Source organism: Hyperolius riggenbachi, chromosome 1 (assembly GCF_040937935.1).
Source record: "Hyperolius riggenbachi isolate aHypRig1 chromosome 1, aHypRig1.pri, whole genome shotgun sequence".
NCBI classification, from domain to species: domain Eukaryota; kingdom Metazoa; phylum Chordata; class Amphibia; order Anura; family Hyperoliidae; genus Hyperolius; species Hyperolius riggenbachi.
Genome location: NC_090646.1, coordinates 596,203,311 through 596,228,538, shown reverse-complemented (window position 1 = coordinate 596,228,538; position 25,228 = coordinate 596,203,311). Strand labels below are relative to the sequence as shown.

Here is a 25,228-nt window from a genome sequence, read left to right as displayed (position 1 = left end):
AACATTTGACACAACAAATCGGCAAGTAACGAAGAAATGCAAATATGGAAATAATTAAGAAAATACCTCCAAGTTCTTTAACATTCAGAATGGCACTTTGGAATGGAACGGCTTTTATACTAAAACCTAAAACACAAACAAAAAAACAAAATATGTATACTTTAGTTCCAACAAGTTTACATCAGTGTATAATGAATAGAGATGAGCTGGGGTTTCCCAGGAAGACAGTCTCACAAAAACAAACACAGACGGCCCGAATGAAAAGAAATCCCACCAACATTTTGTTTCCACTTTGATTCAATCACTAAACATTTCTAAAGGGAACTTTTAGGATCCTTTCAGCAATCATTAAACTTTGCCCAGACAAGGACCCAAAGCTGGGCCCCATCCTGCTAACGTCTGGGCCTTCATGGCTATAGAAGCTCTGGCTTGACTTTTTGTTATTGTAATACAGCAAAAGAAAAACAATTATTGAATACAGCAATGCATAGGAATACGGGCTGACCTCTACCAATGCTTTGCTGTGACGACCAATGTGTCTCAGTCTTCTCCAATCAGTGTCCACTTTACATCAGTGATAGGACTGGAAAATCCCAATTCTGATTGGCTTGTTGCCACTGGTGATGCATTCCTGAAATCCCCATTCTGATTGGCCTGTGGTCTGCACAGTCAGAATGAGGATGTCTCTCCCTGAGGATGGTATAAATAAACAGCTGCTGCTGATCTGAGGCCATCATGTCAAACCACATTACGGATGTTCGATTTGCTTTATACTGAGGGCTTCAAGAACTTCATGTTATTTTGGGTTGACCTCCACCTGTTTCCCTCATGCAGCCAAACAAAGCATGGGGTTTTAAAAATATATTTCAACTTTTGAGTATATCCTGGCTTCAGGGCATCCAAACCAAGAGTGTTGTGACTTTGAAGACGTGACATATCAGCCACTAGATGCCACATTGGCAATGACAATGTCATGTCTCTATGTTCTCTGAAGAGACTACTTGCTGATTTTCGTGGTGAGAGTTTTTGACTCTGCATCCTCAATGGAACCTAGTGCTCATTTGTGTAGATAGTATAATATATATTGTGTTTATTCTGCTGTATATTGTCTTATTTCCTTCCTGTGTGCCAAACCCAATTTGGGACACGACCCAGTCGAGCTTGGAAAATAAAATGATTCTGATAGTCTTGGTTTCACAACACAACTTGTGTATTATAAACAATTTGCGTGTGCTGAAATGAGTCAAAGTAGGAGTTTTAAAAAGTGAGAACTCAGCAACACTTTGGTTAAGTGGTTTCTTTTGAAAAAAATATAGGTATAGAACAAGGGGTTATGGGGTATCGGAAGTGACATGATGAGATAACACGTGTATGCCCGGTCCCAAACCAACTTAAAACTTTTCTCATTATAAGAATTACAAATCTAGGGTTCTAAATTCCACTTTCTCTGCAGTCGGACTATAGCTTAAATCACACCTGAACTCAATCAAAATTGACAAGGTGGTCATACCCGAGGATTCTTTATTGTGCACATAAACAGTATGGTCCCTTTTGCCAGCCACCCCTCTGTGTTGGAGCTATGCTCTGTCCACTCAACGTGCCCATTTCGTGTGTGCTGCCAACAGCTGTGTGCAAGAGCGTCAACCTCAGCCAGGAACATCATGGACATGCATAATTATGATTGATGCTGAACCGTACAGCAGTTTGGTCGAAGAGAGCATATGGAGTGGACAGAGTATGGGATCTTGCTCCAACTAGGTCTAGTTGGGAACCTGAATGAGGAACATAGCTTTAACACGAAGAAGAGCCCAGTGGAGATGAAGGACAATGCAGTTTATTGGGACACTGAAGGAGACCCAGGGATGACCATCTTGAAAATTTTGACTGCCGGTACCCTTTAACGCTCAGTAAAAAATAGATAAGGTTGTAAAACTGTGTGGCTGAAAAAAAACATCTGAGCGCGGGGAACATATTGTCTATGTAGGGGCTGATTACATAAAAAAGTGCTTGGCACTGTACTAATTAACACAACAACCTCTGCAGAGCAGAACTGTGGTGTCAGACAGATGATGCATCCATTTGGTGGGCACACTGTCACGGAGGATGACCAGTTGTACTGCTGAGCCTGATAGGCAGAGTTACCTGTGGTAGGCACAATGTTGTCTTGGCTCTCGCTGCAAAGCTGTGATAAAAGGCTTGTTTTGCCGGATCCCGTGAGACCTATACATACAATGTCATACTCCGGCCGCGGAGGTGGTGGACCCTTACAGCAGAGGGCTCGAAAACACTGCAAATAAATAAGATGACATCAGTTAAATGGTATCCATAGGAAAGATTTTATTTAGAGAAAAAAATATATAGAGGTTTGAACATATGTAGTAAAGGCCTTACTCACTCGCCCAGATCTTTCACTGTAGGTAACTGTTGGGTTGAGTTATAAAACCACCGTATAGTTGATGAGCACAGACTGAACACAGCAATTTTATCAGTGTTTACACAAGCAACCCAATTGGCATTTTTTTTTTAATTATATGAGCCCACCTCGGGCTCAGCGAGTTGCTTTTACTGGGTTTTGCATCACTACGCTGTTCAAACTGGAAGGTGGAAGGGAACATATTTAACTAAGCACACGGCATGGAAGTCTGCACTACAGAACTGGCCAGTGAAGGCACTTCTCAATACTTTAGAGGTTATTTTTTGTGTGAAAAGAGCCTCCTGTAGCAAAAAAAAAAAAAAAAAATTCCTGTCCTAACCTTATGACCACACCACTAAAAGCATGCTAGTTTCAGGCTCTGTGGGTGGTGTTGTGACTGGTGCTGCTTGAATGACATCATGCTGCTCAGACTGTGAGAGAGGCCGCCTCAAACTAAATCCCTGTGAGTAAATTGCAGCCTATAACACTGGCAAGCAGGAAGTGACCAGTTATGTTGGTAGGTGAACAGAGGCGCCAGAAGGATAAAAGTACATACATTTTTTAAAAAATTGCTGGGAGGAAGTGGTGGACTATAGCAAGCAGAGCACCTCTGGCTTCACAGAGGTACTCTGCTTGCTATAACTGAATTGCTGTTGTTTATCCCCTGCTTATTGCCTGAAGAAGTGGGCTGTGCCCGCGAAACGCGTTGCATCTTTGGGGTATTTTCAATAAATGTGTATATCTATATATTTACAGTCCTTGGCGTCTGCTTTAACGGAGGCGAGTCCACCACGTCCTCCCACCAATTTTTTTAAAATTTTATGTACTTTTATCCTTCTGGCGCCTCTGTTCACCTACCAATATATTTGAGTCCACCCCAGGTGGAGGGGTGATCTACCCCCTTTCTTCCTATCTACAGAGAGCGACTTCTTAATCCTGAGTGAGGACAGGTCTAATCTCCTCACTTGCCTAATGAGTGGTTACCTAGGTGGTAACCCGTGTTTGTGAGTATTACCATCTCACTGTTTCATTTATCCAATCAATTTTGACATACTACACCATATTAGGCTCTCGATTTCTTTTCAACTTTAGGAAGTGACCAGTGGCTGGGATACTGATTGAGTAATGTTAAAAGCGATTTGAAATCAGCTAGTCCAAAAGATCATACACCCATGAAAACAAGTTCAGCCACCGAGTGCTACATAAGAAGCTTTGCCATTCACTTATATGAACGGCATTCAAGTCATATCAGAAAGAGTTGTATTCAACTGCAAACAAAGTGTGAAGGGGCTAAAAAATAAAACCGTGCACACAGTAATCTCTAGGTAAGAAGCTACAGTAGAGCTGGCTCTGTCTGTGCAGATGCTGAGCTGACTGTACTTGAGAGAGAGGTTTCATATTCCCAGTCACATGACAGGTGTGATTATGCATAACACAGAGCTGCACAATGTGGCTGACAGGTAAGTGTGAAGTTCCCCGACACATTGTCCCCCCTTTATATCATGCAGAGTGCGATCACACCGGCGTCATGTGTCTCTAAACAATAATAATCAAGCTGGCTTGCAATGTGTGCTATTTAGCAGCATAAGCACATCAGAAAGATCAATTCCCTCTGCTGGCAAAGTTGGGTGATGTCTTTAAGGCCCCATTCACACTTAGAAACGCAAAACGCCGGAGATGTTTTACAGTGTTTTTCAGGAGTGATTTTTCCCGCAATTTCAAGCGGAAAAAAAATCACTGAACACTGCGGCTTCTATAGCACTGGAACGCGATCGCCAGGAAATTGACTGAAAATGGTGCAGGCGACGCATTTGCGTTTCGCGTTTTGGGTCGATTGGCGCAAATTACCCAAGTAAGAACGGGCCCATAGGGTTTCATTACGCTAGCGCTTTTAAAAAGCGTTTGAGCATTCTGCCGAAATCGCGGCAAAACGCTCTAGTGTGAATGGGGCCTAAGGACAACTGTGAAAAGAGAAGAATATGGAGGCTGCCATATTTATTTCCTTTTAACCAGTTCGTGTCCCACATACAGTATAATCACGTCGCTGGCATATGCCTGTGAAAGCCAGACGACGTGATTATGAGACTGCCGGCTGTCAGGGCTTCCCGGGCGCGCGCACGTGCGCGTGCACGAGCCGGCGTTACCCGCTGATAGAGTATGGATTGGAGTATAGGAACAAACGTTCCTTTAACCAATCCAAATGTCCTATATATGAATGATCACCGCTGCACCTCGCAGCTGTGATCATTCATTAAAAATGTAAACAATAGATGGTTTTTTGCGTGCTGTGCACGATCGCGCGCGTGCACGCGCGCGATCACGCGGATTTCGCTTGTAGGAATGATTGGTATGTAGGAATATACATTCCTACAACCAATCAATATAGTTAATAAAAGTTAATATATGATAGATCACTGCTTCATTCATTGAAGCTATGATCTATTAATAAAGCCTGATCCTAGCACGCCCCCTAGTGTCTCTTTTTGCCCAGTGATTGGTGAGTGGGAAAGTGTTCCCATAAGCCAATCAAAATGCTTGAAATTGTGAATGATGGCTGCTATGACCAATAGCAGCTATCATTCTTAAAATCTTAATAAAATGTTTACAAACATTTATTTACAGTAGCTCTGTCACCTCAGAAACCTGTCATTCTGTCTCTGAGGGGATTCTGATGTGACAGGAGCTGCTGATCTGCTGATCGTGAGCTTAGTGTTTTTTGATTAAAATTATATAGTATTATACCCCATACCTAGGCCATTAACCCTGTATCTCCCATACCCTGCCAGCTTATCCCTAAGCTAAGCCCTTCTACCCACTTCCCACCTTTTTAAAACTTTTCTGGGGTTTACTTCAGTTTAACGTGTGTGTATGTGTGTATATATATATATATATCTACATATATATCTACACACATATATATATATATATATATATATATATATATATATATATATATATATATATATATATATATATATATATATATATATATATATATATATATATATATATCTATATCTATCTATCTACATATATATATATATATATATATATCTACATATATATATATATATCTACATATATATACATATATATGTATATCTACATATATATATATACATATATATGTATATCTACATATATATATATATACATATATATATATATATATATATATATACACATATATATATATACATATATATATATATATATATATACATATATATATATATATACACATATATATATATACATATATATATATATATATATATATATATATATATATATATATATATATACATATATATATATATATACATATATATATATATATACATACATATACATATATATATATATATATATATATATATATATATATATATATATATATATATATATATATATATATATATATATATATATACATATATAAAAATAGATGTATATAGGTTATACGTATATATTTTGCCCTACCTACCTATACCTAAAAAACCCCTACCTTTTTAAAAACTTTTCTGGGGTTTACTTTACGTTTCTGGGGTATAGATTGCCCTACCTACCTACCTACCTACCTATCTTTCCCAAACCCGATACTAAAATGACCAAACGGTTTTACTCGGCAGAAGAGGCATGCGCCTCACAGCAGCACAAGTGGGGAGGAATCTGAGGGCGCTGAGTGGCTACCAATAGATGACTCAGAGTCGATTTCCGATAGCGACTCTATATCTGAGTCCGAAAGGCGACCAGCGCAGAAAGTCCGCAGAAGGGTGCAGTCTAAGGCCATCAGCGAGATTCGGGTGAAGAAGGGCCATCAGGTGTCAGAGAAGGGAGAGCAGTGGACACTGTTGCAGCAACCAGCCATAGCAGTCAGGGCGGTCAAAGTGCCGCCAGGCCACGGCAGAATAGAAGGCGAAAGGTACCTCGGAGAGACACTCAGGTACCACCTGAAATGTGTGATCTTGTATGGTCTACTCCAAATATGGAAGAACCCAATATCCCCCCTTTTACCGCAAGCAGCGGATTATTAGTTGAGACCGCAAATATGGCACCTCTTGATTTTTTTCAGTTGCTGATTACTGACCAGTTCCTGGAATATATCGTTGAGCAGACTAACATCTATGCTCAACAATTTTTGGCTGATCATCCTTCCTCTTATTACAAATCAAAATGGAAGCCCACATCCATCACTGAGCTTAACCACCCTGGCGTTCTGATAAGATCGCCAGGGAGGCTGCGGGAGGGTTTTTTTTAAATTAAAAAAAAACTATTTCATGCAGCCAACTGAAAGTTGGCTGCATGAAAGCCCACTAGAGGGCGCTCCGGAGGCGTTCTTCCGATCGCCTCCGGCGCCCAGAATAAACAAGGAAGGCCGCAATGAGCGGCCTTCCTTGTTTTGCTTACACCGTCGCCATAGCGACAAGCGGAGTGACGTCATGGACGTCAGCCGACGTCCTGACGTCAGACGCATCCGATCCAGCCCTTAGCGCTGGCCGGAACTTTTTGTTCCGGCTGCGCAGGGCTCAGGCGGCTGGGGGGACCCTCTTTCGCCACTGCTCGCGGCGAATCGCCGCAGAGCGGCGGCGATCGGGCAGCACACGCGGCTGGCAAAGTGCCGGCTGCGTGTGCTGCACTTTATTTGGGGCAAATCGGCCCAGCAGGGCCTGAGCGGCAGGCTCCGGCGGTACTGGACGAGCTGAGCTCGTCCATACCGCCCAGCTGGTTAAAGCTTTCCTTGGCCTGACTTTCAACATGGGCATTACATGGAAACCACAAGTCCAAATGTATTGGTCCAAAAAACCAATACATTGGATGGCTATTTACCGGGCAACAATGACCAGGGGCCGTTATCAAATGCTCATGCGATTTCTGCATTTTAACAATAATGATAACGATCTCCCCTCTGATGACCCAGACCGTGACCGCTTATTTAAAATAAGGCCTCTTCTCAATCACCTCAACAAAAAGTTTTGTGAGGTATACAAGCCTGAGCAAAACATTTCAGTGGATGAGTCCCTGGTTCCCTTCCATGGCAGGTTAGCCATTAAACAGTACATCCCCAGCAAACGTGCCAGGTATGGGGTTAAGCTATATAAGGTTTGCGAGAGCAGGACTGGATATACATATGCTTTTAATGTATATGAAGGGAAAGACAGTCTGCTTGAGCCCGCTGGATGCCCATCATACTTGGGTACCACCGGAAAAATTGTTGTGGACCTGCTTAATCCACTTCTGCACAAAGGGTACCACTTGTACGTAGATAATTTCTACACAAGTGTACCGCTTTTTAAATTCCTGTATGCATCTGAAACTCCAGCATGTGGTACTGTGAGGCCGAACAGGAAAGCAATGCCTCAGCAGGTCCTACACAAAAAATTGCAAAAGGGAGAGTCCTTCAGCCTCCGAAGTAATGAACTCTTGGCACTAAAATACAGGGACAAGAGGGACGTACTCATGTTGTCCACAATTCACACGGAGGCTACAGTGACAACGGTATCTCAGGGAGAAACGCAACAAAAGCCAGTAGCCATTGTAGAGTACAGCAAGTACATGGGGGGTGTCGACCTCTCTGATCAGGTGCTTGCACCATATGCAGTCCACCGAATAACCAAGGCGTGGTACAAAAAAGTCGGAATTCATCTCCTGCAGATGACATTGTACAATGCTTTTGTCATCTACAAAGAATCGGGCAATGCGGACACATACATCAAGTTCCAGGAGGATGTGGTTTCAGCACTGATTGGTGAACCTGCTAATACTGCGCACCCCACAGACTCTCTGGATTGTGAAGATGTGGTAAGACTTCGCGATAGGCATTTCCCTGTGTCACTCCCCTCTAATCCATTAAAAAAATATCCTCAAAAAAGATGTAAAGTGTGTACCAAACACCACATCAGAAGGGACTCCAGATACCACTGCCCTAAGTGCCCATCAAAACCAGGCCTCTGTGTTAACGGCTGTTTTGAAGTGTACCACACAGTTCAAAATTATTAGCGATTCATCTTTTTCAAACTGTGTTCACTATATACATTTTGTCATCTGGTTTCCGACCCCTGGATTGGCTGACGACCATTCTCCGATTTATGACCCCTGGATTGGTTGACGACCATTCTCCGGTTTCTGACCCTTGGATTGGCTGACGATCATTCTCTGGTTTCTGACCCATGGATTGGCTGATGACCATTCTCTGGTTTTTGACCCTGGCTTGGCTGACTACCCTTCTCCAGCTTCTAACTCCTGGATTGGCTCACTTCATCCCTCCCATCTAATGCTGCCTCATAGATCTCCAGTGGTGAGTTATAATTTATTTGTCATTTGGGAATCATATATTTATGCTGTACATTACATAACCTTGCTGTACATTACAAGCCATTGCGCACCTTGAGTGTAATGGTGTACTATGCACCCAGAAAGCTAAAGGGGTACCAATTTAATCTTGAAAAGCAAGATAGAATTTGACGTAAATAATATATATAATATACGTATGTATTTGACATGTATTAGGGCTAAGGCCTATGTCACCTGACTTTATTTTCATGACAAAAGTGAAAAAAAAACTGTAAAAAACAGCATTTTCAAAGTTATGTTCAAATTTCATGAAAACCGCATCAGTCCGACTGTTACAAAATGGCAATATCTGAGTAGACCTGAATCTCTAGTTTTCAGAATGGTGACATTTGTGACATATATTGAATGTTCTGATGCTCCAGGGGCTTTGATAAGAAAGAATGACAATGTTAAATCTGGTGAAAAAAATGGCCTTGAAAAAGTCATTGGTGCTACTCGTGGTTAAGAGGCTGCTGTGAGCCCAAATAGCTACCTGATTATGTATATGGGGTATCATTTTAACTATGACATGCAAGAGAATACAATTTGAGGTATATTAGGGCTAAGGCCTATGTCACCTGACTTTATTTTCGTTGCAAAGTGAAAAAAACAGCATTTTCAATGTTACGTTCAAATTTCATGAAAAATGCATAAGTGCGACTGTTACAAAATGGCAATATTTGAGTAGACCTGGGTCTCTAGTTTTCAGAATGGTGACATTTGTGACGTGTATTGAATGTCCTGATGCTGTAGGGGCTTTGATAAGAAAGAATGACAATGTTACATCTGGTGGAAAAAAATGGCCTTGAAAAAGTCATTGGTGCTACTCGTGGTGAAGAGGCTGCTGTGAGCCAAAATAGCTACCCGATTATGTATATGGGGTATCATTTTAATCGTGACATGCAAAAGAATACAATTTGAGGTATATTAGGGCTAAGGCCTATGTCACCTGACTTTATTTTCGTTGCAAAGTGAAAAAAACTGTAAAAAAACAGCATTTTCAATGTTACGTTCAAATTTCATGAAAAATGCATAAGTGCGACTGTTACAAAATGGCAATATTTGAGTAGACCTGGGTCTCTAGTTTTCAGAATGGTGACATTTGTGATGTGTATTGAATGTCCTGATGCTGTAGGGGCTTTGATAAGAAAGAATGACAATGTTACATCTGGTGAAAAAAATGGCCTTGAAAAAGTCATTGGTGCTACTCGTGGTGAAGAGGCTGCTGTGAGCCCAAATAGCTACCTGATTATGTATATGGGGTATCATTTTAACCGTGACAAGCAAGAGAATACAATTTGAGGTATATTAGGGCTAAGGACTATGTCAACTGATTTTTTTTTCATGACAAACTGAATCAAAAGCAATACAATTATTATTTTTATATACGCTGTGCCAAAGTAAAACATTTGTAAAAAGAAAGAAAAGTAACAGAATTGAAAAGAGAATACATACATTGTTACCTTAGGGACTTAGCTTTTTAAATATGTACACCATGAGGGAGTGTTACTGTTATATAATACAAATACTGGCTTTTAATTACTGATAAACTACAATGAGAAAAGCAAAAGCAAAAAATGGAAAAAATACACCTTCATTTCCAAATAAAATATTGTCGCCATACATTGTACTAGGAACATAATTTAAATGTTGTACTAACCAGGACACAAGGTCAAATAAAATGTGAGGGTTTAATCTTTAGCAACACTTTTTATTTTCAAACTATAATGGCTGCAAACTAAGGAAAAATTATTTTTTACATTTTTTTCACCATATTTCCATTATAATGCATAGATAAATAAAATAGTTCTTAGCAAAAAGTACCACCCAAAGAAAGCCTAATTGGTGGCGAAAAAAATAAGGTATAGATCATTTATTTGTTAAAAGTACTGCTAAAGTTATTGGCTAATGAATAGGAGACCTGTGAAATGTAGAAAATTGCTTGGGTTTTTTAGGGGGAAAACCCCAGGGACGCGAACTGGTTAAATAATACCAGTTGCCTGGCAGCCCTGCTGGTCTATTCAGCTGCAGTAGTGTCTGAATCACACCAGAAACAAGCATGCAGCTAATCTTGTCAGCTCTGACAATAATGTCAGAAACACCTGATCTGCTATATGCTTGTTCCGGGTCTGTGGCTGAAAGTATTAGAGGCAGAGGATCAGCAGCTGCACTGCAAAGTGAGAAGTTAAAAAATAGAAGAGAGATCAAGAAATGATTGATAATCGCCATGTACAGTAATTTGTTCATATTTTATGCACAATCAGCCTGCACGCAATCATCTCTACTACTGGCAGGCATGAAAAAAAGACAGCACCAATTGCCATTATCTATAACCACACCCCCTAACACGGCGATAGGCTAAAACTGTTTTTACTTTATAGATAGGGGAATCACAGAGGCAGATACTGGTTGCTTGGCATTTGGAAACAGCTTTTATTTCCTACAATGCAACAAGGTTCACAGACAGGAAACTGTCAAGACGTAGGTCCTGACATCACACTGTGGGAGGGGTTTCACCACAATATCACCCATACAGACCCCCATGATGATCTATTTGAATAAAGGTAAAGATTTCTCATGGGAAAGGGGGTATCGGCTATTGACTGGATTGATGTTCAATCCCTGGTTACATGTCCTCTTTTAAGTGTTTGTGTACTTCTGACAAATGTGGATCTGAACTGGAAAATTCAGTTCCCACCATATAGCTACGGTCACAGTGGCCATTGCATTCCCTGTAACAGCAGGGACACAACGTACCAGGAAAGTGGTGGATCTGTGGGTTGTACCATAAAGCACAGTTCCCTAACCCTAACCTCAAGGTCCATCAACAATACATGTTTTGCAGAAAACCAGACATGCACAGGTGAGGTAATTAGTGTCTCAGCAGAGCTGATTAACCACCTCTATGGATTTCCATTGTTAATGTGCCTTGAGGACAGGGTTGGGGAACACTGCGGCATAAAATACAGTGATGCACACAGTCAAAATTATGTTTCACAGTCATTGTTAACATACACATATTGAAGTAGTGTTGGAATGTCGCATGCCATTATACCCAGTGTTCTCCCCAGGCTCTTTTAGCCGGGTGCTCCACCCGGCTAGTTTTGGTGAACACCCGGCTGTCATCGGCTCACCTCCTCCTATGCTATAAGCAGAGTTGCGCAAATACCAGCCCTGCATTCTCCCATATTGCCCCGCCGGGCTACTTTTTCATGCCACCCGGCTACTATTTCATGCCACCCAGCTGGAAAAAAATATTGGGGAGAACACGGATACCGCAATGCACTCGCCGCACTGCGAACTTGCATAGGTGGTGAATCACAGTGCAGCAAGCTGCATTACAAAGCCATTATGCCGCACTGCAATGCGCCACTGTGATTGTAGCCTAACAGAAGTTACAGCCGAGGAAAAAAAACAATAATCAGACGGACCTGGTGCCCCAAAATACAAAAGTCATGGGTTAGCCATGGCCTCCTTCTGGGAAAGCACTTAGGCAGTATTTCAACTTTGGTACCACCACCCTCCTAGATCCAAAAACAAACATCATCTGGAAGGGTGGTAGTCAGAGTTACATTCATTGTAATATATATGTGCTTTTTGTAGGAAAGAGAGACACTTGTATAGGCGCTTCATTTTATAATATCTAGAGGTGCCAAATTGGCCAGTGTTTGGCCCCTTAGGGAGTCTATACATTACTTGATCTGCAACCAGACCGACCAAATAGATCCCTCTCTGATCCAATCAGCGAGCGATCCATTACCTACCCACACACTGCACACTTATTTTCAGCATGAAATCTATTAAAAAACTTCCTGCTGATGCCCCCATGTAGTGATGTTATGCTAGGTACACACCATACAATTGTGTTCAATAGATCATTTCCGACATGTCCGATCTTATTTTCGAACATTTCTCTGATTGATTTTTCATAGAAGTGAATGGAAACGGATAAGAAAAGATAACCGAATCGAAAAATCGAATCGGAAATTGATCGGACAGAAAATCGATGGATAAAACGCATCCTATGTACCCAGCATTACAGGCACTGGTGATGACACCAGAGGAGGCCAGGATTCACGTTGGCATCTCAGCGAGCCTTCAACACTGCACAGGGGGTGAAGGGTCACACATACATTGGGGGGTGGAGGACACCAGCCAGGGGTCCGTTTGTCCTCAGGAGATTAAACACCAGAACCTTCTGACTGATTCCAGATAGAAATCGGCCAAAAGATCAATCAGGTGGCCATATTATAGTATGAATTCTCCTGCACTCCGATAAAAAAATTATTGGATGGAAAGGTCAATTGGCCCGCATCATCAAGTGATGTATGGACATCATGGATATCTTTACTCCTGTACTTTCTGAGTAAAACCTCCTGCTATAATCCCAACACAAGCTGACTACAGCTCTCAACCACTGTCCATAAGCAACAGATTATTATTATTTAGTATTTATATAGCCCAGACATGTTCCACAGCGCTGTCCAGAGTATATTGTCTTGTCACTAACTGTCCCTCAGAGGGGCTCACTATCTAGTCCCTACCATAGTCCTACGTCCATTTAGGAGGAAACCTGAGTGCCGCACACAGACACGGGGAGAACTTACAAACTCCGGTCAGGTAGTGCCCTTGCTGGACTCGAACCAGGAACCCAGCACTGCAAAGCGAGAGCTCTAACCACTACGCCACTGTGCTGTCCATTTGATTATGTGATGGTGGTCATCCTTTGCACATAATCAGCTCGAGAAAGTCGGAATCAGTTGAAACACTGAACACTGCCATCCAAGCAGACCCGTGGAATACATGAGATCTATAGACTATAGAGCAAACAGAACAAATGACATACACTTATTTAATCGAGACAGAGCTGAATGCAGACAGCAATTATGAACGCATCTAATGTACTGTCTGTTTTCCACGGTGCTAAAGGCGGCCCAGACTGTTCTCACACTTGTTGCTCTCTCCTGTTTTAAAATATGCACCCAGACGGGCCTGTAAATGAGAACATGATCAAAGTTGTTGGGGTCAGACTTGGAAAAACAATGGCACTGGTGTCTGTCAAAAGGTGATTCCCACTGCAGACAGGGGTTCGAATTACCCCCGTCCAGCCTGCAAAATGCTCCTTCTCCACAATATCACACAAAATGTCTCTTTACCCCCAAAGAAAAGTCACAACTCCTCAACTCGGGACTCTCAAACAACTCCCTCAGCCCTCGATAAAGCCAAGGAGGCCGGCCTGTGAATATTGCACTAAAATATGGATCCTTGTGAGATGCTGTTTACAGCAGAGCCTGGCAGAATAATAAGTCTGGATGTCAGTGACAGGAAGGGGCTTTTGCCGGAGCATTAACATAAAACTGACAAACGCTAATTTGATGGGTGGCTGTATCTGTCTGCTTGCTCGGCCAGTCTAGACGGTCTATTGAGAAATGCTAAAAACACAACTGTTTGTTCCTTGTAACACCATCTGGAAATGGCAATAAGAGAGCCCTAGCCAGTGCCATTCACAAATGGGATCAAAGCACATGCTAATATGCCTTCATGAAGTCCTACACACAGAAAATTCAATCTGAGCTCACCAAGCAATTTTCTGAAGGCCCTAACGAAGAAATGGCGTACTTTGTAAGCACTTAGCAAACCGTGAACTGAAAAGAAAAATGCTATGGGTGTTAGCCAGCCAGGGACCCCCCTCCAATAACTGCTCCAGACTCGACACGTCCCTGGCAGACAGTTTTAACCCATGAGATGCCCGCTGATAGAGGTGTAAAGAAGTCTTGTTGGCATTCATTGCACTTCATCCTCAAGTGTATTTCTCCTGCTCACTCTTCCATTAAACCCCACTCCAGCTTCACATCAAAGCGGTGGGGCCCCCTATAGAAGTTCTTTCTCTACGGTAAATATAAAGAGGGTAGGGCCTTCTCAAAACCATCTCGAATCGGAAAAAACTTTCTCTGTGGATGAGACGAGTGGCGTGCAACTTTCATTTGGGAGGATGGGAAGTATAAACTTATCGGCAGCAGGTTTACTAAATACTGCAAGAGCTGGCCTACTGCTGGGAAAGTCCAGCAGCCAGAGGCACTTATACAGGAGCCAAAGATCGCTAAAGAAATTAGGTAATCAATGCACAAGCACCTACAACAATGACATGATCATCATCACTCCTGCATGGTTCTATTACCAACAGGTGTCTGTGCAACCATCCATGCAAGCTGGGTCACTAGTGAAAACCTAACATGACCATACATATTAAAGGCCAAGATTAGGCAAGATTAAACATAAATAATACATAAAAGTAATATGAAGGGTCTCGCCAGTCCCCATACACCACACTTCTCTACACTAATGTGGAGATGCAAAAAGTAATTTAGTTTAATTTTATGCTAGGTACACACCATAAGTTTTTCGGCAGATAGATGGTTCGATAGATAATATCAGACATTACGAAAATTATTTTCGATCTTTTTTCTGGTCGATTTCTCTTAAAAGTAAATGGAAATAGATAAGAAAAGATAAGAGATTCGAGTGGGAAATCGACTGGAAAATTTAATAAAAAATTAGATCAGATGGAAAACTGACGGAAAAGACGTATCAAGTCCCATGAGGCATTGCAAAACTCTGACAGCTCTAAGCATAACTCAGGGAGGAAGAGGCATGATGGGATTTGTAGTTTTGTCACAGCTGGAGTGCCAAGGTTAGCATCACTGCACTAGGCAGTCCTGGAAAGGTAGCATGTTGCTGCATATGCGTTTGTGCATTTTTAGTGAGTTTTCTGTGAATTTGCATTTTTTGTTCCACAAATTTTTTTTTGCGTTTTAATGCATTTGTGGTTTGCATATATAAATCGCATATGAGCTTTGTATGCTTTTTTAATGAGTTTTATACAAATCACTAGGAAGTCAACATGCAGCAGAAATGCATCATCACAAAAAAAAAAAAGGATATAAAACGCTAACAAAAAGCACTGAAACGCAATAAATCTGCGTCACCATTGACTTTCATTATGTGTGTTTGATATGCGTTTTGGAAAAATATGCAGCAAGACCAGCGTTTTTAAAAACGCACATTGCAGTACGCAAACATATGCGTTTTTTCATGCAGCCCATTGACTTGCATTATGTGCATTTTTCGCTGCGTTTTACACAACGCTGTTCCTATCCTGAAGCAAGAGGTAAGGTGGGCCAATCAAAGGCCACAATTTCATTTTTAGGACTCCTGTCGCTTACTTAAAACAGTACAATTAACAAAAAACAATCAAGAAGACATGTCACTCATAACCCCAGGAATGTCCCCACTGGTCTTCAGTCTTCAGGCTCATACACACATCAAAAAATGAAAGATCACAGACCAATTTTACCCCCTTCCATGTAGTATGAGAGCCATACCTACACAGTCTATTCTATGGAGCTGAACTCCCCATCAGGTAAAAATCTTTGCAAGATGCTGCACACACAGATGCTGTACACATTCAAAAGATCAGTATCTGCAAAAGATCTGTTCCTGCCAAAGATCCGTTCCTGCAAAATGCATGCATAGTCTATGAGATCTGCAGATCATCATACACACCTTGTTTAACAGACATTCATCTGCAGATCAGATCCACCAGGATGGATTTTCAGATCTGCAGATGATTGTCTGATCTGCAGATGAATGTCAGTTAAACAAGGTGTGTATGATGATCTGCAGATCTCATAGACTATGAATGCAATTTGCAGGAACGGGATCTTTGGCAGGAACAGATCTTTTGCAGATACTGATCTTTTGTGTCTGTACAGCATCTGTGTGTGCAGCATCTTGCAAAGATTTCTATCTGATGGGGAGTTCAGCTCCATAGAATAGACTGTGTAGGCATGGCTCTCATACTACATGGAAGGTGGTAAAATTGGTCTGTGATCTTTCATTTTCAAAAGACTATGGTCTGATGTGTGTATGTGGCCTTCCTCTTCTTTCTCCTGTATGTGCCTTCATACTGCCATACCCGAGAAAAAATTCCTCTAGCCACAATTTCCAAGAGGACGAAGAAGGGCTTTTATTTTTAAAAACATTGCTATCCACTTATCCTTACCATAGTTTGACAAACATTGGCAGTTGGAAGGTCCTGATGACAAAGAGGACAGTTGCTTAAAGGGAACCTCAACAGAGGGATATGGATGTTTCATTTTAAACAATGCCAGTTGCCTGTCAGTCCTGCTGATCTCTTTGGCTGCAGTGGTGTCTGAACCATACACCTGAAACAAGCATGCAGCTAATCAAGCATGCAGGGGGATGCAGTCAGTGAAAAATCTGACAAGACTAGCTGCATACTTGTTTCAGGTGTGTGATTCAGACACTACTGATACCAAAAAGATCAGCAGGATAGCCAGGCAACTGGTATTGTTTAAAAGTAAATAAGTATGGTAGCCTCCATATACCTCTTGCCCTTTAAAAGATCATGGACTGTCCTCAGCTGTGAACTTTCTGGTAAATTCAGCTCAGTAGCAAAGAAACAATCTGCATCTTCACTTTTGATAAGTGGTGAGGGGGGAGGGATGATTTCCAGTTGCTAATTTATAAATCTATTGGAATTCTGAAGATTGTATTCTTTGTACTGGCAGAAGACCGCAGACAAAACTCAGCAAACAGTCTGACCATTGTCACCCAAAACAAGCAAGTCATTTGTCTCACACGCAGGCCCTGGCTAAGTAAAACAGGGCTGTGATGGGAAAAGCTCGGCAACCCAGCCAGGCCACGTTTGAGCCGTTTTACACTCCGTATGATAATAACCCCCCCCAACAGCTGCCTCCACCCCAACAATTAGATAGATGGCGTAAAAGTAAATTATGTTATAGGCTGCCAGTTACCATGCACTGCATTTCTCCAGAAGCAGGACAGCTTTATAGAGCCAGGAGACTGAACATCAGGGTGGCAGACTCAAGCAGTACATAAAGAGTTATTTTAGCTGCTCTGTTGCTGGGGTAGAAATTTGAGGGTGGAACTAGGATACAACCAAAGTTCCACTTTCACTACATGTGGTAACAGGACTAGTGCAAAACACCCTTCAGCTCTCAAGAAAGCTTGCAATGACCTCAACCATCAACCAGCCACGCTATTACACATATTGCCCTTATTAAATTCCCCTTTTTCTCCTACGTTTCGCCCTTCGCTGCCGCTCACCCAGTGAGTTACCCGCTGCTGGACAGGAAGTACGTCACTGGGATTCACAGGTTTCCCCGTCACATTCACGTTATTCCACGCATGTCCGCCACCGCCAACATATTTATAATTTCTGCATCGCCCATTGACTCATTACTTCCGCCGCTCTTACCAATGGTAACTGCACAACAGCTGAGACTCCCGCCTGCCAACCCCCTCCCGCATTGGTTCACTCCAACTGTAGCCAAGCCCTAGATGATAGCGGAGACTCCCCCACGCCAACCCCGCTCCCACATTGGTTCACTCCAGCTGTAGCCAAGCCCTAGATGATAGCTGAGACTATCCCACATTGGTTCACTCCAGCTGTAGCCAAGCCCTAGATGATAGCTGGGACTCCCCCACGCCAACCCCCCTCCCACATTGGTTTACTCCAACTGTAGCCAAGCCCTAGATGATGGCATGAATGAGAAAGGAGGGGGACAAGACAATTTTGATAATTTTTAAAGAACAAAATGCTTACTCCAGCTGCACTTCAGGCCCCTCTCATACTGGCGTGGTGCGCTGGCCTATTTGGCAGCAGGCCAAAGCTACGCCAATGAAAGTCTATGGGACCTTTCATACCTAGTGCAGTGCAATGCGTTCCTGTGCGTGCTAGTGCCCGATTCGCCGCTACAGCAACAGGGCGTTGCTGAGCAACATGCGTGGCGACGTGAACCAGAAGTCATGCAAGTTTATGGTGACACGTTTTAAAAATGTACAACTTTAGCGTTGTGGCGTGAAAGCGTATTTTTTCAATACACTTATGTGCAATTTGAATTCCAGCCACAGGAAGTGAGTCCTAGAGAGCTTCACTTCCTGCTTGGCCTGCAGCCGGAATGGAAATTACCGCGCACTGCCGCAGTAATCTCCATAGGCTTTTTTTTTTGCATTGCGGTGCGATCGCACGGGTTAGCAGTGTGAAACAGGCCTCAAGGAGTACTGCAGATGGAAGTTCTTGCCCTAATATATTTTCTTTTTTGCTATAAATCTAAATCAAAATTGCAGTGAACGTGTGCAGTTCAACTCCGCTTGCTTCAACGTAATCGCAGCGCCTGCCATCTGTTCCTGGAAAAGACCAACAGGCAGTATAGAGGAAATAAAACTGTCACTGTTCAGACGAAACTATGCGAATTAGATCCTACAGGCAATTTCCTGTCCAACAATCAGGACACTGATTGGATTACAGTAAATTAAACTCTGATTGGTTGCTGTGGAAGACGGCACTCTGCAGACAGCTGCTGTATGCGCCACCTGATGAAATCTGCCTGAATTCTCCACAGCTCTGTATCGGCCAGTTCAAAGTGAGCTCAGTCTGGGGGTTATATGTACGCACAGTGTGCAGTCTGCAATTGACCTCACCGCATGCTGCATAAATCTATGTCATTTGGCATGCTGAATTATGACACAGGATACCTTCCTGGGAGAGGACGTCTGGCAGCAGTGTCCTCCCCGAGTGACCTTGCACAGGCTGCTATCAACTGACAGCCAGACAGAACAGCTTACAGGGATGTTAGGCTGGTCAATCAGATGTTTTGACTAGAACACATGTTTTGTAGATCTTGCCAAGCTCGACGTGGGTAAAGCTGAGTCCTGTCTGCTCGCCAGGCATTCTTTACATGTATCTCATAGCATCTGGTGAACCTGCTCCACGTTGTGGGACACATATCACATACACTCTGGAGGAGTCAAGGATCTGATAAACTCTTCATCTATAAAGTTGAAGAGAACTGCAGAATACGCAAGTGATTACGTTCATAGACAAAGTATTAGTGAAGGCTTCCCAACCCTGTCCTCAAGTACCACCAGGGTAGTTAAAGTGAATCTGAAGCGAGAATTTTTTTCTTAACCTCCCTGGTGTTCTGCTTTATGGTGGCGCTCGGCTGTGGGAGGGTTTTTAAAGCTTTTTTTTTTAAAAACATGTAGCTAGCCTAGCGCTCGCTACAGGATTCCCCCCTCCCTGCCGAATCCCCCCCACCCCTCCAATCGCCGCCGGCGCAAATACCCAACAGGAAATCCCTGTTTGTATTCGGGGCACAATGAAAAGGGACAACAGTGTATTCTCGCGTGAGAAACCAGGCAGGTCCCTCGATGCCCATTCCTTTACACCACTAATGATGACCACCATCGCCTGTGTACGGGTTTCAGTAGTCCCCTCTAGTGGTGATTGGAAAACACAGCACAATCTCAATCCAGGACATAGCAGCAGGTAACAGCTTCAGAAATAATCACAGAAAAACCTACCAACATTCAGACGTCCAGGGAAGCGGTGGCGGACATTATGAGAAAGAAAGACAGCAGTCATCTGGCCTGTAAAATTACTTGTATTATACTATTGGGCAGTGGTAATTCTATTGCTAACAATTAGATATTTTACTAATCGCTAAAGCTAACCCTTATCTCACACTAACCCTTCCTCTACCAAAGCGTAACCCTAACAGACAACCCCCCACCCACTCCACAATGCCTAACCCCAACAGATTCCCCTCCCCCCCCACGCCTAACCCTAACTGACCCCCGTACCGTATATAGCTGCTTTGCCAACAATAGCAGCAATTTACCGCCCAATAGCTGCTACCGCAATTTACTGCCCAATAGTGGCTACCGCCCCCAATGTCCAGCGCCCAAATTACTTTGTCACAGTAGCAGCAATTTCCTACTTACTGCTGGAGTTCAGCAACTCAGAGGCCCAAATAACCTAGTAGGCACTGGCATAGCTGCAATTAGCATTGGTTTCTATATGGTGCCCATTTTACCAGGTGGCTGCTGGTGCTCAAATTAGCCATTTCAAGATGTAAGTATACCCACTTTTCCCCAAAAGGACTTTGTGATTCAATCTATATTTTAAACTGGGATTCTAAGCCCTTTAACCCAATCAGAAGGAAAAATAAGGCTGCATCTTAACCCTGTGAGCCATGCATTTTCCCTGTGGGCCATTAGGCCATGCACTTCCCCTGTGGGCCATGCATTTCTCCTGTTAGCCAGTGGGCCATGCATTTCCCCAGTGGGCCATGCATTTCCCCCGTGGGCCATGCATTTCTCCTGTGAGCCAGTAGGCCATGCATTTCTCCTGTGGGCCATGCATTTCTCCTGTGAGCCAGTAGGCCATGCATTTCTCCTGTGGGCCATGCATTTCTACTGTGAGCCAGTAGGCCATGCATTTCCCCTGTGGGCCATGCATTTCTCCTGTGAGCCATGCATTTTACCCTGTGAGTAATGGTGCATTTCCCTGTGGGCCATGCACTTCTCCTGTGAGCCAGTAGGCCATGCATTTCCCCTGTGGGCCATGCATTTCTCCTGTGAGCCATGCATTTTACCCTGTGAGCCATGGTGCATTTCCCCTGTGGGCCATTCATTTCCCCTGAGGGCCATGCATTTCACGCTGAAGAACAGCCAGGAGTATTACACCAGGGTTGTCACACTCAGTCAAATAAGGGGCCAAAATCTAAAACTTAGTCTAGGACCAAATTATTTATTAAGATTCAACATTTACTGAATGGTTTAAATGGCATAACTATAGTGCCCGTGGGGGGCCTGGATCCCAGTTTCTCCCCATTCTACAGCGTAATGCAGTGGAACAGTTTAATATTTACATTTTCCTGGGCTGGTTTAGTTCTCCTCTGATCTTCCCGACAGCCACATGCTCTGTGCTGCCCATCTCTGAATGCATGTCATGTGATCAGGAGGTACTGAAGCATACAGCGTGCGACTGCCGGGAAGAACAGCAGGGATACCACATAGTGCTGGAGCAGGTAAATCTTACACTGGTCTGCTATGTGGGGAGAGGGTGCCGCTGGAAAATGGGTGTAGGTAGAGGCATGTGTGTAGACGTCTGTGTGTTATCAGCCACACAGCTGGGTGGGGGATCCTGTGGGTTACTGTTGCACTCCCAGCTCAAACTGACAATGTTTAAACCAGAATTACTGTCATTCTCTGGACTGGACAGCAGTGTACATGTTGTTCTTTTACTGCTTACAATGATGTTCTTGAGGGCCACATAAAATCAGGGCTGTGGAGTCGGAGTCGTGGAGTCGGGCAATTTTGGGTGCCTGGAGTCGGAGTCGGGAAAAAATGCACCGACTCCGACTCCTAATGAATTTGTAACTGTAATTAAAATAGAAAATATGATAAAATGTTCTATTTCTCAGATAATAGTCATTAAAAATAATGTATATATACAGTATATATACAGTAATAGCTGTGCTTAGTCAACAAAAATAAAATAAACCAATCAAAATTAGTTACTTGTGCTGCTTCAATAAAGCAGTCCCCGTATTTTTAAGGTCAGATATACATATCTGATTGTGACTGTATATATGATGTGTACACAGGAATCTCTTATATATACTAAATAACATCTATGCTGTAAGAATAAAGCCTGATGTGTAGCTGTGTCACTAATAGAGATGGTCAATGAGATGGAAATAATTCTGCATTGATGCTGATTTATGCAAATGTATGCACTCCCTTTGCTGATGAAATCAAATAATTTGATATGTTGTTAAAATTTGGTTTAGTGACTGCAAATTAAAGGGTACCTGAGACGGATGAAAAGTAAAGTTTTATACATACCTGGGGCTTCCTCCAGCCCCCTTCAGGCTAATCAGTCCCTTCTGCTAAGAGTCCTGGTAATTCAGCCAGTCAGCGCTGTCCGGCCGCATGCCGCTCCCACAGCCAGGAACATTCTGCACCTGCGCAATAGTGCTGCACAGGTGTAGTATGCTCCTGGCGGTGGAGTGTGTGCATGCGCACTACGCCCGACTGGCTCAAGTACCTGGATTCATAGCAGAAGATCCAGGTGGTGGAGGAGGACAACGAGGGACTGATTATCCTGAAGGGGGCTGGAGGAAGCCCCAGGTATGTATAAAACTTTAATTTCATCAGTCTCAGGTTTACTTTGTTACACAGTAGTACTATACTCTACATATGCACTCCCAACAGAGCTGCAGGGAATCCACTGAGAATGCTGTGCACATTGAACACAGAGGTGTTGTCGGTTTACAATCTCCTCATTCCCCTGCAGAGTACCTGCACATCATTCTTACATGCACCCACACTTACATTGCCTAGGGCCTGATAGATGTTCTTTGTTCCGATTTGTACCTTTTACAAGTACTCTTACCAAGGACTAGTTTTAGTCTAAAGGGAATAAATATAGTAGTCTACATATCCTCACTTCAGTTGTCTTGTAAAATTCCTAAGCGTTGGCAGTTAAGAGACTAATTTCACGTTACATACTTTTAATCAACAAAATTGTAATATGTAAATTAGAGGAGTCGGAGTCGAGGAGTCGGAGTCAGTGGAATCCTAAACTGAGAAGTCGGAGTCAGAGTTGGTGGATTTTTGGACCGACTCCACAGCCCTGCATAAAATAGCAAGGAGGGCTGCAAACAGCCCACAGGCCTCGAGTTTGACATCTGTGCTCTACAACAATGAGAGGGTGAGGAATTGTGTAAGGGGTGGGCAAAGGGGAGTAAATGAAGAGCAAAAAGAGGGAGGAAGAGTTTCTGGATAAACTTCTGGAGTGGCAGTAATACAAAGATATGAAGAACTTTATATAAAATAAACGATGTGACCAGGTATGTACAGTAAACATCTTTAGCATAAACATTGCCTCACACTATTTGGGGCACATTACAGCAGATGTGTAATGGTTTGATAAACCAAAACACTTCTTGGTCCACTTTAAAGAGTGTCTAAAGCCTCCTAAATTACCTCTTTTTTAGGCAGTCTTAATGGCTTAGCTGAAACGCCGCTATCCTGCGGCAAAACAAGGCTTTAATCACCCCGAAATACCCGTAGAAGATCTCTATGGTGTGGGAGGGGGTAACAGAACTGCAGGTCTTCCCCAGGATTGTATGTTGTTCCTAATGCGCTGCAGTATATGAAAATTCAGAACACTGGGTGCAGATCAATGACTGCCACTGGCAACCAGCAAGATGTGCGAGAGCAAATACATTGCCACACTCTCCAGACACTATACTCCAAGCAGTCATTGCTCTCCTATAAAGTTCACAGGTGACCTGAATCTTATGTGCAATATAGAAAAGCACAGAGTAGACACAAAAAGCTAAATTTATGTTATTTAACATTAACCTGCAACAACCTTCTACACTTATATGTGGGCACAGCGCTTCTGCGGGGAAAAAAAACCCAACAACAAAAAAACACAGGTTGACAACACTAAAACATAAGCCCTTCAGCACAGCTTCTTACTGCATGAGAACCAGGAGAGCGCTGGCTTTCTAAGACCTCCTAATATTGTAACATTAAGCGTTACTGCCATCTAGTGGCGGAAATAGAGACTGCATAACCTCAAATGCCAACCTGCAAATCCATTATACCACATTATTTTCACTCTTCTTACATAGAAATAAGACAATTGTGGATGTATAGTATAGAGAGTTGAATAAAAAAAACATTTGAATACTGACTGACAGTGCTTTATCTGCACAAACAAAATATACTAGGCTGGATCCATACTAGAAGCGCTTTTCTGAGCACTTGTGATTGCTGAGAGCTTTCGGAGAGCTTTTTAAAAACTACTTCCATTCACTTTCATTAAAATCACAGTAAAAATCACATAATAATCCCCACGATCTCGCAAATTGCATATGTGGTGATTTTTAAGTGATTTTTTACTGTGATTTTATTGAAAGTGAGCGAGTGGGAATGATTTTTAAAAAGCGCTCAGAAAGCACTCAGCACTCACAAGCGCTCAGCAAGCGCCCAGAAAAGAGCTTATTGTGTGGATCCAGCCTAAGGCCTCTTTCACAGTGGGACATTGCGTTTGATGCGACGTTAAAGTTGCACAACGTGCCCCTAACGTAGCGCATGTAGGTTATGAAACTGGACGTTATTTAGCACTGCGTTATGAGTCTCTTGGTGCGCCGTTTTCGTCGCATACTGATGGAACAAAACGGCACATGCATTTAGAAAAAAAAACAAAACATTACTGAGCATGTGCAACACACATAACGCAGCAAATGTATTGCTAAACGCACAGCATGCAGCACTTTCTAAATATTGCTACACGTTACACACAACGCAACGTGTGCACTGTGAATGTCGCACAGACTTTGTATTGCTGTGCGTTACTCTGCGTTATAATTTTTTATAACGTGCGACTTAACGTCCCACTGTGAAAGAGGCCTTAGAGAATAAGCTATCAGAAGTCACTCACTGTGTCAAATCCTTATCTCATTATTTACAGTTAGGTTCATAAATATTTTGGATAGAGAACTTTTTTTTTCTAATTTTGGTTCTGTACAATACAAAATGCTTTAGTTGCATTACATTTGTATGCAATTATATTGT

At 42.6% G+C, this 25,228-nt stretch overlaps 1 protein-coding gene across 7 annotated transcripts in view; it reads right to left on the bottom strand.

Moving 5' to 3' along the window:
* The window catches only part of ARL15 (ADP ribosylation factor like GTPase 15), a 372,284-nt gene that overhangs the window by 231,591 nt on the left and 115,465 nt on the right, over positions 1-25,228 (bottom strand). For all 7 annotated transcript variants that reach the window (XM_068271763.1, XM_068271762.1, XM_068271767.1 and 4 more), the window contains exons 2-3: positions 2,143-2,287; positions 67-126 (exon numbers count right to left, since the gene is read on the bottom strand). In XM_068271763.1, coding sequence (XP_068127864.1) covers positions 67-126; positions 2,143-2,287 — 205 coding nt within the window. The remainder of the gene's footprint in view (positions 1-66; positions 127-2,142; positions 2,288-25,228) is intronic.